This window comes from Caretta caretta, chromosome 7 (genome assembly GCF_965140235.1).
Source record: "Caretta caretta isolate rCarCar2 chromosome 7, rCarCar1.hap1, whole genome shotgun sequence".
Lineage (NCBI taxonomy): Eukaryota > Metazoa > Chordata > Testudines > Cheloniidae > Caretta > Caretta caretta.
In genome coordinates, this window is record NC_134212.1 from 20,570,658 (window position 1) to 20,589,835 (window position 19,178).

Consider the following 19,178-nt stretch of genomic DNA (forward strand, 5'->3'; position numbering starts at 1 on the left):
AAGTCCTTTCCACTGTTTCTGTGGTATTCTTTATCACTCTAGTTTATTTGTAGTTTTCTGAATACTAGCAGTTCCAGAAATCTCAATAGGGAAGATCCACTACCTTCTTAGTTGTTGCTATTTTTCAGCTGTCTTTTGGACAATCAGGTGAACTGGATTAAGGAATGCTCTGCAGAATGGAATGCTTGTGTAGAACTTCATGACTCCAAGTGTCTGTGCAAATGCAAACAGCTAATGGTGGGTGAGAAGCAGGCTTTTAAGATACATCCTAGGTTCATATTTTGCAAAGGGTTGATGGTTTTAAAACTTGACTTAGTCACACTAAGAGAGATCAGTTCAAGTCTCTTGCATTTCTTCATAACTTTACACCTAAATATTAGGGAAGGAACATAGAACAGTGGTTTGACTTGGTACAGCCAATCTTAGCTGAGTCCATATATATAGGACAGTTTTTCCATAAAGAGTTATTCTAATTCTGTAGAAGTGGAATCAAGATGTACTTTCCTTGCTTTCGTTGTCTGAGACAGGAAGGACAGAGCTTTTATTATTATTATTATTATTTTATGGGAAGCACAAAAATGTCACTTATTGTTTTAAATGTTGCCGTCTAAAGAGGACGGTTCACCAGCCTTCCACATGGGAAGTGGGGTAGGAGAAAGGTGTGAGACACCAAAATAGTAGCTAATATGCGAGCAAACTTCCCCTGCCACTAGTCCTGTGGAGAGTAATGTTTGTTCCTTTTGTTTTTGATTGCTTCTCAGCATCATTGAACATAACTTAATGTGAAATTATTTTAACTCTTCATTACTGTAATCCAAATATGGGAGGGGAGATTATGCTATTTCTAAGCTTCTGTCCATTGGGCAAATTCATTTTTTGGACTAGTGTTTTACATTTTTAGGTGGGGCAGAGAAACCATTAGAAGTCCCCTCTCTTCTGCTCTCCATGAAGGCAACAGTCTCCCCACAGGAGGTGCATGTTTACAAATGTGCAACCAATGTGCTGTGAGGACCTTCTGTCTACAGAGCTGGCAAGGCTGCCCATGGCTCAGCAGATGCTGGCTTCGCCCCCTGAAGCAGGAGGGAGCATTTTTAGTTATACTGATTTAAAGTGAATTAAAAATGAGTCTTTAATTGTCCCTCCGTGGTTTTTCCTTTAATTTAGTTTTTACAGTTGCTTACTTTATCGCATGTTCCTCTCACGCTGGTTAACTCTTCCTGAGATTGTTTTGGTCTGAAAGGAGAAATAACCTTAATTCTTTCAGAAAGTAATAAAGGAAAAGCATGTGTTGGGAGTGTGGATTTTCTCCCTGCCTCATTCAACTGTTAGTTCCTAGTTTGCTCCTGAAGTAGGGGACATGGACCTCCAAGGGGCCAGGATGAACGCTGGCAAATTAATAATTTGTACAGATTGTGTTCTCCATCTGAGGACATCAAAACCTCTTGCAAACATTCAATTAAATAGTCCCCATTTTACAGCTGGGAAACGTAAGTCACAGAGCATCTGAGTGACTTGTCCAAGGCCCTACAGCATATTGGTGACAGAGCTAGGACTCGACCCCAGAGCTCCTCACACATGGTCATTGCTATAACCACTAGGCTTTGCTCCTTCCAGTTGAGCTGGCAGGAAGATGCTGAAGTGCCTCTGGTACTTCCTGATACTTCACTGGGGCCATGGAGATCCATTTGCCTGAAGCAGAGAAGCAAATTAACTTGCACACTGATAAGCTATCTGGGAAAATGTAAAATATAAGAAGTGGTGAGGACTGACTGCTGTGGAGTGCAGGTATGGTTTTGATTGCTGTCCTTCATAGGAGCCCGGTCAGTAGAAGGTGCTGAGAGGATCTTCTGAATCCTGGCATTTCCCAGGTGCACAGGCAGTGTGGTCAGCACTGCCCACTTCTGAGAGCAGCGGGGTTCCAGACAGCTCTTCCAAATGCAGGGAGATTGCAGTAGTGCTCCATTGCTGCAGGACTTTCCCACCTCAGCAGATGTTTCACCTGGAGGAGGGAAGAGGGGAAGCGACTATGCGCCAGGGTTTTTCACCAGTGGAAACCTGGGTGGAACTGGGCCACAGGGTGTGCTCTTTTAACTGGTGCTTTCACGGCTAAATTGCTACCTTAGCTGAGTTTTTTCAAAGCCACCTAAGGAGTTAAATTGGACTCCCATTAAAATGAATAGGAATTCAGTGTCCAAATCCCGAAGGCAGCTTTGAAAGTCTTTGCCCTGGTATTTACTGTAGCATTTGTCTAGCAACAGCAGTAGCAAACGTTTTCCTGCGTCAACATTGTATTTCATGGGCTCTTCTAAAGCAATATGCATCATTTAAACAGTGACTTTGTAAATAAGCTGTATCTGCTGCTGCACAGAGCACGGGGCTGAAGGCTTTTAAGATTGACTCACAGTTTGGGGAAGCTATCTGCTGGAGAAGATGAATGGACAGAGGGTTGCTGTGTTCTCCACCCTCTCTCCTTTCCCAGCTGCCTACCAGCCCACTAACATTAGCTGGAGACTACAGTTCTGTGTGGCTCTCCCGGTGAGAAAGCAGAGAGAGACGAATGTCCTTCAGCATTAAATGAACAGTTGACTGCTCTACGTGAGCTGAGTGGTGGCAGTGTCCGTCTGCCCTTCAGGGGTGACCCATGAAACTGTATAAACTTACACGAACTCTCGGAACCGAATGAATTTGCAGCTGACTTCGTGTAAGCGAGCAGGAAGCTCTGCATGGAGCTGCGTTTGCAGCGTGGGACACGCCTTTTCTCCCTGCTCTCCTCACGGTGAGTGCTTGGCTGCCAAGGCATCTATCCGTAGGGAGCTGAACAGAACTGGGAGGGAATCAAGAGCTACGTGCAAAACAGAGAGGAAATGCTGTAGAGCCTTCTCTGTATGTGATTGGGGGCCAAGGGCCTTAAAATGCAGCCACAAAACCCCGCCTGTGGGCCGGTTGGCTGGCAGGGTCTCCCCGTGCTTGGGACACGTTTGTGTGGGCAGACTGAACTGAACCCAGAGGACACTGAGTCCGTAGCATCCACGAACTCATCCGTGAGTAGCCTGTCAGCGGGCAGCCAGTTATCAAACTGTGCCTGGGGTCTGGTCATCCTGCTGTGGTCTGACTGGGATGCTTCTCCTCCAGGTTGACGGGAAGGTGGATTTATTATACCTAAGCAACCTTGATGGTGTTTAATGCTTTGTTTTCACAGGAGAGCGTTAGGATGTATGAGATTCTTGGGAACGACCTAAAGGTTCAGGCAGCTCTTAGAAGCTAGTGCTGGGCAGCCCTTGAAAGGGTCAGGGGTTGGGTTCCGTATGGAGAAGCGTGGGAAGGATTCGGCAGCATTTGTGAACTATTAACACCTCTTTGAATCAGCTTGAAGCCTCATCGAGGGCCTTTCTCCTGGTATACTTGAACCAGTGCTGAACTTCATAAGGCCCTGATCCAACACCTCATGAAGTCCACGGGAGCATTTCCATTCATTTCAGTGGCAGTTGTATCAGGCCGTAAGCACAGATGTTTATGACAGCGGCCGAGGAGTTAGGCTTTCGTTTGGGTGTTCTCCAGGCTAGTAAGGGGCTGTGTCAGCACCTGCCCTGTATCCCTGAGTGCTGCTGTGCTGTGCAGCTTTGGCTCGGCAGCCTGCTCACAACTGCTGTGGCCTCATCCTGGTTTCCCCCAGCCTGGTTCCTCCTTGCAGGGTGACACCAATAGCCCCTCCACTCCTGTGTCTCCCCCATACCGTCTCCCCTGCACTGTCCAGGCCCTCTAGTTGGATTGTCACAGAAGTTATGAGTTCACTGCCTCCGAAGAGACAGAGCACAAACCAGCCTGGTAGTTTAGCTGAGGACTTCACCCTTCAGCTGGACACACAGCACTGCGATGGTTTGGTAATAAAACAAGAGTCAGTTTATTAATAAGGAACAGAGATTTAAGTGAGAAGTAAAACCACAAGGCACAGCTACGGGTACAAGTAAAACAAAACACGCAGCGTTCTGGCTGAAACTTAACCTACTTGCAATCTTTGTCTAAGCAGGTTTCTCACCTATAGTCGGGCTCCAGAGATTTCAGTCCCTTTGGGTGAAGATCTGCCTTTCTCAGAATACAAGAGTTCTGGCCTCTTGTGTCCCACAAGTTATGGCCTTTCTGATTCTGCTTATATTTCCTAAAGTCTATTGTCTCTGTTTCAAGAGCCAGGAAGGCTTCCTGCGGTGGAGGCTTCATCCCCATCATAACAGTTAAGCAGTCTTCCCTCCCCACGCCCTGCTCATTTAGCTTGATGGCTTTGTTTGCCTTTTATGTAGATGTACTTCTCATTGTCCTCTGAAGTACTACCTGGCTCAATTGACAGTGGAAAACAGGCAAAACATCATTCCTTTGTCTAGGAGAGGCTGGGCTTACGCATTGCTTTCCATACACCTGTTAAGAGCATCTTTCCAGCACACATCTTTATGCACCGCCCGTACGTCCATCACACAATTAATTTCCCATGTGTTACCAGTTTGCATGCGATGCCTCACATGCCACCTTTTAGATACAGATTGTGACAACAGTGAGTAGGGGCAATGTATCAGCCTGATGTGAATGATGGTATGCTGTGCCCTCTGCCATTTGGCATGGAGGGATTCCCTGGATCACAATTGGATCATTTCAGAACCTCAAAGATTTTCTTCTAGAGAGAGGGGAAAGTGTGAGGGGAGAAAATTTTTCCTCAAGTTGGCACACCCATTCCTATCAGGAGATGGATGATTTTGTGCCCGAAACAGGGAATTGGGGGTCAGAAGGCTTCTAGTAGTCACATCTTTGCTACCAGTTGACTGACCATGTGTCCTTGCGTAAGTCGCTTATCTCTCAATGTCTTTGTTTCCCTATCTGTAAAATGGGGACCGTGATACCTCCCTCCCAGAGCTGCTGAGGGGCTTCATTGGCCATAAAGCATTTTGAGATCCCTATGTGAAAGTCAATATAATAGTGCAAGGTATTACTTGCTTTACCGGGACTTGACTCCATTATTGATTAACAAAATATGACATGCAGTAGAAAGCTGCTGTGTATCTTTAAGCTGTGCAGCAGTGGGCTCTGGTCTGTTAGCTCAGCAGTAATGGACGTATGGCCCTTGGCGGACACTGAAGGTTTGAGTTGGATATCTCTTAAGCTCTGAGCCGCCAAACAGCTGATTAAAACTGTGTTGGCTTGTGAGAGAGACTCTTACCAACAGTGAACTGTGGTTTACTCTGATCTGTAGTGGGATTGGGGTACCTTCCCCCGCTACGGAGTGTAGCACCTAGTCTGTCTTGTTCTACCTATGCGGCATGCCACCCACCTGAAATGCCCAGATGACTAATTTTTTAGGGCTTCTTGACTATCCCTCTCTGCTGCTGCCACCAGCACAGTCTTTCCAGGCCTGAGGAAGGTGCTGAAGTGCCTAATGCCACAGTAACCTCTCCGTAGTGCCGAAGGGACCCATAGAAATTGATTCAATAATGTGAGCATTCACTTTGCCTGCTGACTTTTCTCAACAATTCTTTTTAAATTAGTTTTGAACTTAATAGCCCTGTGCTAATTGCTCCGAACTAATTTTGCTAAATTGCAGGTGTCTGATCCTAATTTGGGAGAAGAGTAAATTGTCTTTCCCTAGCACAATGACACAAGTTTGAATGGCTGGTCTCTCTTCAACAAATGCCTTTTTAAAAAATGAACAGAGGGCAATCCCTGGTCACTGTCCTAGAGGTCAGCAGCATGTGGTGACCCAGGGCTTGTTTGCACTGGTTTTACGAATGGTATGTGTTTAAACTGATGGAGTTAACTCTGTGAAATTTTGTGTGTGGAAACTTTGTGAGCGGATTGCTCAGTATCTCCATGAGAGCTTCCTGGTGACCTCTGAGGCAGATTCCTGTGAAGCGAGGGAGTCAATCAACAGCCTGTTCCACCGCTCGGTGGTGGTACACACATCATACAGACACAAGCCTGCTTTCTGCAACCCTCCTGCCCCCAACAACTCTGGGATAGAGAAGAGCTCCTGGTATGCATCTCTGGCCTCCGAGTCGTCCTCTTCCTCTGGGTCCCCCTCCCCACTCCACATCCTCGTCCAAGATTTCCTCCTCCTGGCTCAGTCCACTCTCAACTGGCATGTGAGCCACCGAAGTATCCACACTGGACTTCGCAGTGGAGGTGGGGTCACCACCAAGTAACACATCCAGCTCTTTGTAGAACCGGCAGCTCGTGGGCGCAGCACTGGAGTGGCGGTTGCCTCCCGCGTCTTGTGGTGGGAGTTCTGCAGCTCCTTCCCTTTGACCCTACACTGCAGTGTGTCCTGGTCACGGCCCCTTTCTGTCATGCATCGTGAAATCTGTCCGTAGGTATCATAATTCCTACGGCTGGAGCGCAGCTGGGACTGGACAGCCTCCTCTCCCCAAATGCTGATGAGATCCAGCAGCTCGGCATCGCTCCCAGCGGGGGATCGCCTGGTGCGTGGAGCCGGCCTGGCCACCTGGAAAGATGTACTGAGACCACTGCTCGCATCACCGAGCAAACAGGAAAGGGGGTTTTCAAAATTCCCAAGGAATTTACGGGGTGGAGATGACGGTTGGTCACCTGAGGGCAGGGCAGTAGAGGTTCAAAGCGATGACCAGAGAGGCGAGAACAGGCATTGTGGGACAGCTCCCGGAGGCCAATCGCAGCGCTGTAATCGCCCAGGGTGTCTCCACTGGCATGGAGGCGCAGTGCCCCCGTGCAGAAAGCTCTGCGCCTCTTGTCCGGGGGGAGTTTTTACAGCGCTGCAACTGTGCAGTTTCTGCGCACTCAGTGGCTTGGCAGCGTGTGCAGCTCGGGAGTCACAGCGCAGAAAGCTGCTTTACTGCCCAGAAACTTGCCAGTGTAGATGAGGCCTAGCACACACAGGCTGCAAAACCAGTATCCTAAATCCCTCAACCCAGATGGCTTAGCTCTGACCTGCAAGGTGCCTTGGGCTGTACCTCCATTGTTTGTACTCGGCTCTCTCTACTACCGAAAAGGACGTAATTTAATTGCTCCTTTCATTGAGTCTGAAAGAATGTGTGACACCCGTTGACTCTAAGGAGGTTTGTGATTTGTCTGTGGATCAAAGTCTCACCTGATGCGCTGAAAGTTGCTAATTGGCACTAATGTTAAAAACTGTTTTAGCTCGAATCTTATTCAAACCAAGCTTAAACATGACTCCCAATTGGGAGTAAAAAGCCATTGTGAACAGGGTCTAACTGAGATCTAGAAAACTGAAGCTCTGCACATCTGGCAAAAGCCCAGGTGAAGGAAACTTCTGCTCACCTGGTTGTGTCCAGAGAGTTAGTTTTCAGAGTAACAGCCGTGTTAGTCTGTATTCGCAAAAAGAAAAGGAGTACTTGTGGCACCTTAGAGACTAACCAATTTATTTGAGCATGAGCTTTCATGAGCTACAGCTCACTTCATCGGAGAGTTAGTGTCTATGAGGAATAGTGTAAAATCACAAGGAAGAGCCATACATCAATGCGTTCCCATTTATCTGAAAGCTGGAGTGAGCCCTGTCTCCAATTGTAGTCAGATAACATCAGCACTTTAGTGTGTGTGCATATTGTAGAAGAGAAAAGCCTTGCCCAGAATAATCAAGGGCCTTGGAGGCCTCGAATGCAGGAATTCTCAGAGGTGATTCTATTAGCTGCTCTTTTGAAGCGGATGGCTGGCTTTCCGTGAAGCTCTCCGCCTACACACATCCCAGAGTGCTGGGGAGGGCTCCAACTCTGGCTGTGGACTGCATAGTGTAAAAACTTTTATCTGCTTCATAAATCTTGCTGCTTTACAATGGCTTTAGGTAATATCATAGGGAGGAGGGGGACCCTTATCTAGGCAGTCAGATGCCTGGTATCCAGATTTTCCCCCCCTCTCCTCTTGAAATAGTTTATTGGATATGAAGGGAGTTAAGATATGAATATATGAATCTTCCTCTGTCTCTCTGTCTGTCTGTCTATGTCTGAGCAGGAACAATCTCTAATACAACATCTGATGGTTAGTTATAATGAAAACACATTTGCAGACATTAACAAATTACAAAATTTCCTCACTCCTGTCAGGTAATAGGTAAGTCTGGGTCTTTAGCCCCATTTTATAGATAGATAAACTGAGGCAGAGAGGTGAAATTACTTGTCCAAGGCCATAGAGGGAGTCTGTGCCAAAGCCATGATTACTGAGGAGTTCCTGGCTCCCAGTCTTAGGTGCAGACCCACTTGCCTTTCTCTGAATAGCTGGTAATATAGGATTCTATTCTCTCCCTGGGTTTCTTTGTACTTTTCTAGGAAGAGAACTAGTGCATTGTCTCTCCACTCTGCAACCCTCTCTAACCTCCCAGGAGACAAGCATTGTAGTTGCTTTTAATATTATTGATATAAGTATTACACAGTCTTAGAGTACTGTCTGGCCTGATCTTATTTCATCAATGTAATAAAAGGTGGTCATGTGGAAACTGGTGCAACTTTGTAATAGCTCTAGAACCTATTACCACATCTTTGTTTTGAAGCCACAGAACTTGCGTATTGACACAAGAGGAAGTAAAGGTGCAGCAAGAGGCGGATAGAGAGAACTGGGTATTTAAGATTCCGTCTATACCGGTGAACGTGCAAATTACCTTGCCTTCCTCGATACTTTATAGTTGGCAAAACTGCAATAGAACTGTCTTAAAACTCCATGCTATTTTTGTTTTTCAGATACTGTAGCCAATGCTTCCGGTCCGTTACTAGTGGAAATAGCCAAGACTCCTGGATCTACACTAGGAATTACTCTGACAACAGGCACACATCGGAATAAACAGGTCATAGTCATTGACAAGATCAAGCCCGCCAGTGTGGTGGACAGGTATGAACCCGAGCAAGATGGCAGTGTTGCACTTGTCTTCTCTGCTGCTTACTTTGTTCCATTTGAGTTATATTCCACTTCTCCCCCATTGAAATGCACTAGTTTCTAGAAAAAATAATGTATTTTTTTTAGCAATGTCCAAGGATTCTGTGCAAAATTGGTGGGATTAAAAAAAATCTCATTGGACTCTATTCATCAGCAACAAATTTGATCCAATGCATATGAGAATTGAGCCCAAATATAAAGTCTACATCTGAATATCTTCAAGCCTTGAGATGTTCCAAAATGTAGAGCTGATGTTTCTGGCTTGTGCCCATTTGTTATATACACTTTATTGCTTTATGCTAGGGTATAGGAAATACAGGCCTTTCTACAATCCTAGGTCATGATTAGTGTAATAGTCTTGTCATTGAATTCCTTCATTGGCTGCCAGGATTTAATGTACACCTGAAACTCGGCCTATATTCATAAAGAAGCTGCCTGGGTTTTCAGCCAACTTATCCTGTGGGTGCAAAATATTAGAATCTCATAGGTTTTTGATTTGGCTTCAACTGAACCAATCCAAACTTGATTGTCACCCTTTGAGCTTTTGGCTTCATTTGCTAGAAGCTGGAAATTAAAGGGGAGATCAGAAAACTGAGAAGAAAACAGGTTCACGTGAAAGCCCTGGTAACCAAAATTGCTGAATTTTGCCCAACTCTAATCCTAACCACAGGACACAAATCTGTGCTCTTACATAATGGGCTGTGTCTTTTCTCTGCAGGTGTGGGGCCTTGCACATTGGTGATCACATCCTCTCCATCGATGGCACCAGCACAGAGCACTGTTCCTTGTTAGAGGCCACTCAGCTCTTAGCCACCACTTCGGAAAATGTCAAGTTGGAAATACTCCCTGCTCACCAGAGCAGACTCCCCCTGAAACCTCCAGACACAGGTGTGTACTTGCAGTAAGAAGCCAAACCTTGTTTGTTTGTTTTTAATGCTGATGTAATATCTGTACCGTGGTTCTCATAAAACATTGGATAGCTCCAGGGAGAGACATCTGGGGAGAAAAATAGACGTTCTGCTGAAACACAGTGGATGAGACGAAGTTTGTCAAGTAAACTAATAGAAAAAAGTGACTAGCCTCTAGGCTTCAGAGTAACAGCCGTGTTAGTCTGTATTCGCAAAAAGAAAAGGAGTACTTGTGGCACTAACCAATTTATTTGAGCATGAGCTTTCGTGAGCTACAGCTCACTTCATCGGATGCATACCGTGGAAACTGCAGCAGACTTTATATACACACAGAGAATATGAAACAATACCTCCTCCCACCCCACTGTCCTGCTGGTAATAGCTTATCTAAAGTGATCATCAAGTTGGGCCATTTCCAGCACAAATCCAGGTTTTCTCACCCTCCACCCCCCCACACACAAACTCACTCTCCTGCTGGTAATAGCCCATCCAAAGTGACAACTCTCTACACAATGTGCATGATAATCAAGGTGGGCCATTTCCAGCACAAATCCAGGTTTTCTCACCCCCCCACCCCCATACACACACACACTCACTCTCCTGCTGGTAATAGCTCATCCAAAGTGACCACTCTCCCTACAATGTGCATGGTAATCAAGGTGGGCCATGTCCAGCACAAATCCAGGCTTTCTCACACCCCCCCCTTTTTTTTTCCCCGGGGACACACACACACACACACACACACACACACACACACACACACACACAAACTCACTCTCCTGCTGGCAATAGCTCATCCAAATTGACCACTCTCCAAGTTTAAATACAAGTTTAACCAGAACGTCTTGTGTAGAGAGTTGTCACTTTGGATGGCCTATTACCAGCAGGAGAGTGAGTTTGTGTGTGGGGGGGTGGAGGGTGAGAAAACCTGGATTTGTGCTGGAAATGGCCCAACTTGATCACTTTAGATAAGCTATTACCAGCAGGACAGTGGGGTGGGAGGAGGTATTGTTTCATGATCTGTGTGTGTATATAAAGTCTGCTGCAGTTTCCACGGTATGCATCCGATGAAGTGAGCTGTAGCTCACGAAAGCTCATGCTCAAATAAATTGGTTAGTTTCTAAGGTGCCACAAGTACTCCTTTTCTTTTTAACCTCTAGGCTTGTATGGGCACATCTGATTTGGGAATCCATTGTTCTGCAGCATCACAAGCTGTGCTAAGATCACATCCTTAGTCCTGTTGTATTAATTTAGATGGAATAAAAGGGCTAATGGTATTAACATAACCCACTTACTGTTTAACGTTAAATGCAGGTTTGATTTACAGGGACTTTACCCTTGCTTATTATTGTGGCAAATATACTATTAACATTCATTATTAATAAGAAAAACAGTTAAAGGATTTGAAATGTAAAACATTAAGTAAGGCTTTTATTTTAAGGGGTTTTTTGGTTTGTTTGTTTTTCAGCGAGAGAGAGTTTAGAAGAACCCGCCCCCCCCTTGTTTGACAGCGTTTTAGATTGGGTAAAGGAGAAAAGTTAGTTGGCATAGGCTGGAGCTGCTGCTGCCACTGTTAAAGTTTGATTTCATTTTATTGTAGGTGGTGTTTGGGATTTGGCTGGAGCCGGTAGAGGTGGTGATGATGATCCTTGATAACATTCCTTTTGCCCTGTTTGGTCAGGACATCACATAGGATGATGATGAAGGCCTGGGGTCTTGGCAGATGATGGGGGTGGCAGTTATGATGGTGAAAATTGCTTTAGTTGCTTCAGTTTTTAATTTGTTTTTTAAAGTTTTTTTTAAAGAACTTTTAAAGGGAATGGTGGGTGGAATAGCTTATTTTTGTCATTTTGTTTATTAATTAGGCTAAACATTTCAGATTAATTTTGATTTATTTTTGGTGTTACTTTTTTGTTTACTAGGTATGATTTTAATAGGTTTTTGAACTATATTAGTTTTTTGTTTTAGACTAATTTAGGAGCGTTGGAGGGGTCATCCTTTTTAACATTGGTTATAGGTTGTGATTTTTTTTATGAACTTTATATTGTTTTTAATTGAGTTTACATTTAAAATAAATGTGTAAGCCCAATTATTACAAGGGTACCCCAAAATGATTTTTTTTTCTATTCAACAATCCTTACATAGGCATCTGGCTTTCAAGGTGCATCTTTAATTGTGCAGGGCCTGGCACTTGCCTTGTGAATGATGCCAGTAGATAGAGAATTAGACCACAAGTTGGTCCAGTTATGGAAAAAATGCAGAAACATGAGTGCTGGTCTTCCTGCTCAGCACTGCCGTAATTGCTGCTTGATCATGTGCCCCTGAGTCTGAGCAGAAGAAGGTGGTGGACTAGAAGAATCAGTGAGAGGAAATATCACTTTAAAGGAGTCAATGACAAACCCCCCAGGATTTCACCCTCGGAAGCCTTGTTGTTATCCGTCTTAGGGTAAGTCTCTACTGCAACCCAAGGTGTGATTTCAGTGCAGGCAGACTTACCCACACCAGCACCACTAAAAATAGCAATGTAAATGCAATGTCATGGACTTCAGTGCAGACTGGACAAGCGTGCTGGAGACCCTGGGCATGTACTTGCGTTACTAGCCCAGGCTGAAGCCTGTGCTGCCGTGTCTACACTGGTATTTTTAGTTGTGATCGCATGGGTATAGCTACAAGTGCTGCAGTCACAGCTCCGATTGCAGTGTAGATGTGCCCTTAGGTACGTCTATACTCTGAGCTGGGGGAGTGATTCCTGGCTTGTGTGGGCATCCTGGTGCCAGCTCTCATCTGAAGGAGCATGCTAAAAATGGTAGTGTAGCCATGGTAGCATGGACCATCATGGCATAGGCTAGCTGCCCTATCCACAGGGTCCAGGTGGGATTATACTCGTAGCTGCTAGCTCACGCTGCTGTTGCCCATGTTATAGTGGTTCTGCTACAATTTTTAGCATGCTCCTTCAGATGAGAACTAGCATGAAATATGTTCATGTGAGCTGGGAATCACACCCCCAGCTCCAAGTGTACACCGTGCCTTAATCTCTCCTCCTATAAGACAAGAGTTGGCAGAGGGTCGGATCCTCATCTAAACCTAGGCTGAATTCAGTGCCGATACCATAATATTTAATGCAGTCCCAGCCTGCTCTGTTAAGGGGTAAACTTCACATTCTGCACAGCAGGCCTGCTCTTTCTGGGGACTGAATAAGTCGAGACTGATTGTTAGTGTTTCATGGTGCCCAGGATCAGATAATGTAACCGCCAGTTCCAATCACCTCTATGGTGCTTTCTCAGTCGCCTGGTTGCAGGGCACCAATCTTGCACGCGCCCATTTAGTCGTTGGTGACCGATAATAGCCCAAGGCGAAGCTCACAGTCCATTACCCCTCCAGGATGACTTGGGAAAGGAGGAATTTGTAATGTCCGTTAGCATAATCTAATGGATCATAAAACCCTAATAACTGCTCCTTTTCTAGAAAAGTTTAAAGCTCTAAAATGCCTAGATTAATTTGTGCAGAATTAGAGCAGTTGAGCAGAGGGGCTAATGACTTGACCCAGGTGCCCAAGAAAAATGGAAAACTAATCCTTTTTCAACAGCCGTTAAAATGAGCATTCTCCTTCCTGCTTTGGTGCCCTGCTCCTAATCTCCTTCCAAAACACATGCATTCAGGAGGTGCCTTTAATGGAGGGATGGCTTTGTGTATGTGCCCAGTCATTTCCTCCCATCCCCACTTAGATCAGCCAACCATAGTAGCAATCCAGAGTGCAAATTTCTTAGCATAATCATGGCACTTCAAGGCAAAAGGTATGAAAGTGACAACTGTTCCCACGTTATTTAAACTGTTTAACGAATGAAGGTCAAAACAAACAGATGCCCTTGAGCTGCACGTTGAACGGCCGTTGATATGAAGCAGAGCTCTGTGTGCTGTGGATCCAGGCTGGTGTATGTCCTTAAATGTTCCCTGCTCCTATCTATCTGTGTGTGTGTGTGTATATGTATACATAGAGCTGAGCCCTTAGTGAAGTAATAGGCCGCTATCTGCGGGGTCTAGGAGTGGGAGAACTGGTGAACAATGCTGCCTTACAGGCATCTGCAGCTTTCTTGTGGCGGCTGGTCCTGCAAGAAGCTGAGCACGTTCTGTTCCCATTGACCTCCGTGGGAATGGGTGGCCCTCTGCATCGTAAGTGATTGAGCTCTTAGGGCCAAACTGATATTTGCCTTGCAGCCTCTTTATACTGTCTAGGTTGGTGCAAAGGGGCTGTAGGGCAGACATAAACCTCCCCCCCTCCCCAGGGAATAACCCCTGCACAGAGGGTCTTAGTACCCCCTCCATGTAAGTCCCTCCCCTTCCCCCACTGCAAGGGCAGGGGGAGGCTGTAGGAGGGTGGCAGTGGGACCCTGGCTGCCCAGAATAAGGGAAGCACAAGCCACCTCCGCTATGTCCCTGCACCAGTGCTCACGCCAGCACAGATATGAATTTGCCCCATAGTGATTAACCCCCAGGACCACATAATAAGCTTCAGGTGGTTGATCTTGTACGGGTACATAGGGCTGTACACGGAGCAGGGTGTGGGTGTTACTCTGCCACCCTCTTTGCAGTATCCTGTTCATGTGAATCTGGGAACAAATGAGGGCACAAGAAAAATGGGCCATGCAACACAAAACAGGTAAACTTCTTCAGTGGATGGCAGGTGTGTAAGGCCTAGAATATCGCCTTCTGGAGAGCAGCAGAGCGTAGGTGGGTAGATGCCATTGACATCCCATAGAGACACAAGAATGTCAATTACTCTTCATTAAATACTGTTTAATATTTGGTTTTATGAGAACAAAACTCCTGTGTTTTGGATCTGACCTAGGGTTGCCAATTTTGGTTGGACGTATTCCTGGAGGTTTCAACACATGGCTTAATCTTTAATTCCCTGAAGCCTCCAGGCCACTCCTAGAGGTTGGCAACCCTAATCTGAACTACTGAACAGTGTCCCCTATATTCACAGCATGCAAACTGCATAGCTGGAGCCATGTCTTTTGAAAAGCAGATAGTTTCTCATCTGCTCAGTTCGCTAAATAAATCACACGGGACGCAGAGAAACAAGTACACAGAATTGCAGAGGAAATGCCTGAGCTGAACAATGTGATTGGTGTAAAGTGCCTATGGAAGCCTATGGTGTGATGGGTATCACATAAGCAGAATTTACTTCCAGTGTTTAGATCATCAGGGAACATAACTTTTTAGATCAAATCTGTGTGGCGAAGTCACTAGTCGAGCGGGTGTCCTTGTCGGGGATCTGTTTCTTGGTCAGAGCTGATCCTGCTTGTGCTGCCAGCAATTACACTTGGAGAGAGAGAGTTCAGTTTGCAGAGAATATCTCATCCGTGAAGGGTGGTTATCAGTCTGTGAAAGGTTAAAGGAGCTCCCCTATAAGTCGTGGCTACAGTGACTGTCTGCTGTGGGATGCAGTTTGTATGTTGCTGAAAAGAGGGTCTGTTGCAAATTTGCTCATTTTGTCAAGCATTGCCCACCAGGAAACGAAAATATAGATAGGTAGCACGATGCACGTCACCCGGGAAATAGATCCAAGTGCTGTGGGAGTAGGAAATCAAACCACGTCAGTGGCCACGGCCAGTTCTTGGTCCAGGGGCCTTGATAAGAAAACATTCAAATATCACTTCAGACAGAACAGAAAATGTGCATGCATCTTGGTATTCATTTATCTGTTCACCTCAAAGAGTGTGCATGGCACCATAAATAGGTATCGTGAAGCCAAGGTAGCTCCTGCATGGAGACTATGCTCTAGGACCCTAATCCTACAATCAGATCTGCACAGGCAAACCGTTGTGCTGCTATGGAACCCCCTGAAGTGCTGGGCTGGAAGAAGGGATAAAAAGGAAAGCCGTCGAGTGGCTTCCTGCATGTTTGCCAAGTGTCATGTTTGCGCCCTGGTTTTTAAAGCTTTTTTTTTGTGTAGACTTCCTGTAATGTAGGCTCCTTTTTCTGTTTGAGTGGAGGCGGAGTGTGTGCGGTTTGTGTGTTTAATAAGATTTATGAAAAACAAACAAAAAACCCTTCCCTCTTTCTTCTGCCTTGGTGAGTGCTCTGGAGCCCACAACTCAACATGACAGGAGTCCCTCCCATCACCATTAGCCTTGGCCTAGGTGTGACATTATCTGTTGGTTGGTGAAGTTAATGCTGGTAAAAGGTGCCAGATGAAGCTCTAAAAACTGAGCTCCCTTCAGCATGCACATATAGTGTTCAGCATTGGCAGGAATCCCCTGTGGTGCTCTGTTAATATGTTTAGTTCTGCCCTGGTAAGAGGATGGTTCTGTCTCAGAGACCCTTCAATCTTTGGCTTTTTCTGGTAGTCATTTTTTATATAGATGCCTGACCACTGGTGAACAAATAGTGACCACAAATGCATTTTGCATTGGCCCTATCTACGGTACGTGTGTTTTAGGGGGAAAAATCCCACCAGTGCTACTGTTAGTTCATCTGCACCAGTGGTAGTGTAGGTGTGAACCCTACAGCAGACAAGACTCCCTTTCGAAACCTCCTGCAGCCTCTGAAGCCTTGTCTACAGTAGGGCTCCCAGCGCATGGTGCCACTGAAATAGTGTTAGCACCAGCAGGAGCCCCAGTGTAGACCAGGCTTCACAGGCTTCCAGGCTTCACAGGCTAAAATGCTCTAGTGTAAGCAATACCCGTGACTATACAACAGCTTTCAGATGGTAATGAGTCTTGGGCACTACCAACCTGGGTTAGATTCACGCCAGCGGCTCTGAGGTGAATGGAAGCCTAGTTCTTGGGGAAGCAAATTTCCGACATCCACATCATCCAGTTGTTGTTGTGCTGTGACATTACTCAGTGACACATCCCTGCTGCTGACACTCTGTCACTGCACCCTGACACCGCTTTCCTACCCAAACAAAATTATGGCTGTTCTTACCAATGGGACGTTGGTGGGGATGTGGAAGTTTGGTATATGTTGCAGCCCTTGTCGAGACTGGCAGGACTGTGTGCATGAGACGCCTGCATGGTGCCTGGCTCAATAAAGTGGTGCTAATGTGACTTGACTCAAAGTCCCCCGTGGGGAAAGGCTAGTGCATTGATCCACTGATCTACACAGCTCTCCCAATGGCTGAATCCTCAAAGGCTTCTGTTCCTCGTTGCTTATCTTAATTTTCTTTTCCCTGTCTTTGTGGTTTTGTTTCTTGTGTGTGCTGATTGCAGTCAAGGTGCAGAAAAGTGACCATCACCATTGCTGGGATCCCTGTGTCAACTACTGCCACACCCACCATCCAGGGCACTGCAAGACACCCACCTGGAACCAGACCTCCAACCAAGATTATTGCAAATGTAACCCATCCACTAAGCATTTGTGTCTCTCTCTCCGCAAGAGCTAGTAGCTCTGCGGTCGTGCTTACTGACCACTCACCTCCCACAGTAAGCTTAAAGAACACTGTCAAGGTTATCGATCCAGAATGTGACCCACCACTTTCTTGGTCTCCAAATCTGTGTCCAAAAATCCGTAATGAGGTTTTTATTGTTAAGTGAGTGTGTGCAGTCCAGCACATGGGGGAGGGGAGCAGACAACCCTACAATAAAGCCCAGCGTGCTGAGCAACCCTATAATAACACACTAGTGTAACTAGCTAGGCATGCTCTTGGGCAGCTCTACAATATGATGATGACATGCTGCAAAGAAGGCAACTCTATACTAATGATACCAGCATATTTGGTTAAGGAGGAGACAGTCCTACAGTAACACACCAGTGTGCCCAGCATAATCATAGGCAACCTTACAGTAAACACGCCAGTGAGTGCATGCGTGGTTAGGCAATGGAAGTTTCCAGCAGAAAGCATGTCCTGTTTTAATCTGCTGAAGTAGTTGCTTGCTTGCTTGCTTGCTTGCTTGATGTATAACTGGCGAGTTAAAAGTTTGCGTTTAACCATGCTGGTGAGCTAGGTTTGTTTTCTCTTATTTATTATTCTTCGTGTGGGTATGTAACATGTTCTGTGTTTGCATAGCTCTGGTTGCTGCCAATTTCTCATCGCCCAGCATGAACACACAAGGTTTCCCCTGCCAGAATTCGAATACGCTACCTCGGAGCTCCCAACCCATGAGCCCGCGTGCCACCATGATGAGGAGGAGACAGAGGAAGAAGGACCACAAGAGCTCTTGTAAGTGGGATGCCTGGCTAGAAGGGTGTGTTGATCTCAGTGCCACCAACCCTTCCCTCTTCCTACTCAGGTGTCCTCATTAGGGCGAGCCTTGGACACAAGCAGTGGAAGAGACTGGTGGGCCCTGTGCTTTTGTGAATGCTGTGCTGACAGCATCTTGCAGTCCCCTTTTCCTCCCCACCTTTTTGCCAGCAGGGATCAGAGTTTGGAGAAACTTTGTCATGAGTTTAGTTTCTCTCCCTTAATTTGTACTGCTCCTTCTACTCCAACCTTTCCTGCAGTGGGGCCAGAGTCCTGGCCCAAGTTAATCACTGCCGCCCCCCCCCCCAATCTCTCCTGCCTGCATCTTTTAGGTCTTGCTCTTGCTTGAGACCTTGCAAATCATGAGCTTGCCCCTCTGTCCCTGCTGATAAGTGGTGCTCCTGTGACATACTGCATCCACCTCCATGTGTGTTCATGTTAGGCTCCCCTCCCCGGCAGTGTTCCTTTACCGTGGAACGATGCAGAATGGCCAGTTGGGAATGGCTTGTGTGCACTTGCAGCCACGAGGCAACACGGGAGCCACGTTTCTACAGACCTTGCACAAAGCTAACTGCTAACCACCGCCTCTAATGCTTTCTCTCATTTCAGTGTCGCTGGCTTCTAGTACAGTGGGTCCCGGCGGGCAGATTGTTCACACAGAAACAACAGAGGTGATCCTAAGGGGAGACCCCTTGAATGGCTTTGGCCTTCAACTCCAGGGTGGGATCTTTGCTACTGAAACCCTGTCTTCCCCGCCCCTCGTCCGATTTATTGAGCCCGACAGCCCAGCAGAGAGGTTAGAGACCTTGCCCTTGATCACTGCATGATGTTGCTGATGGTTTCCTTTTTCAAAGACGTGTCTTTCACCCATTACTCCTCTTTTTATTGATTATCTTTTCATTATCACCAGTTCCTCACTGGGTGTGGCTTAGTGCTTGTGCGTTCAGTACAGGGAAGTGAATCGGTACTGTACTGGAGGGCCTACTTGCTGGTGGTTTGTTTCAGACATTGCATTTCCTCATATTCCAGCATGGAACTTAATTTTAATCTCCTTCCCATCTAGGAGAGCATCAATATTTATTTGTATGCATTGGCCACTACAGCAGCATTTGGGTTTTCACTACAATTAAAGCCAATGTACCACGAAATGGTCACAGTTCATTAAAATTAACTGTAATTGGCTCAGCAGG

At 46.1% G+C, this 19,178-nt stretch overlaps 1 protein-coding gene across 7 annotated transcripts in view; it reads left to right on the top strand.

Moving 5' to 3' along the window:
- The window catches only part of GRIP2 (glutamate receptor interacting protein 2), a 478,373-nt gene that overhangs the window by 411,046 nt on the left and 48,149 nt on the right, over positions 1–19,178 (top strand). For all 7 annotated transcript variants that reach the window (XM_048856218.2, XM_048856222.2, XM_048856223.2 and 4 more), the window contains exons 8-12: positions 8,703–8,850; positions 9,614–9,783; positions 17,018–17,143; positions 17,815–17,967; positions 18,598–18,784. In XM_048856218.2, the coding sequence (XP_048712175.1) occupies positions 8,703–8,850; positions 9,614–9,783; positions 17,018–17,143; positions 17,815–17,967; positions 18,598–18,784 (784 nt within the window). The remainder of the gene's footprint in view (positions 1–8,702; positions 8,851–9,613; positions 9,784–17,017; positions 17,144–17,814; positions 17,968–18,597; positions 18,785–19,178) is intronic.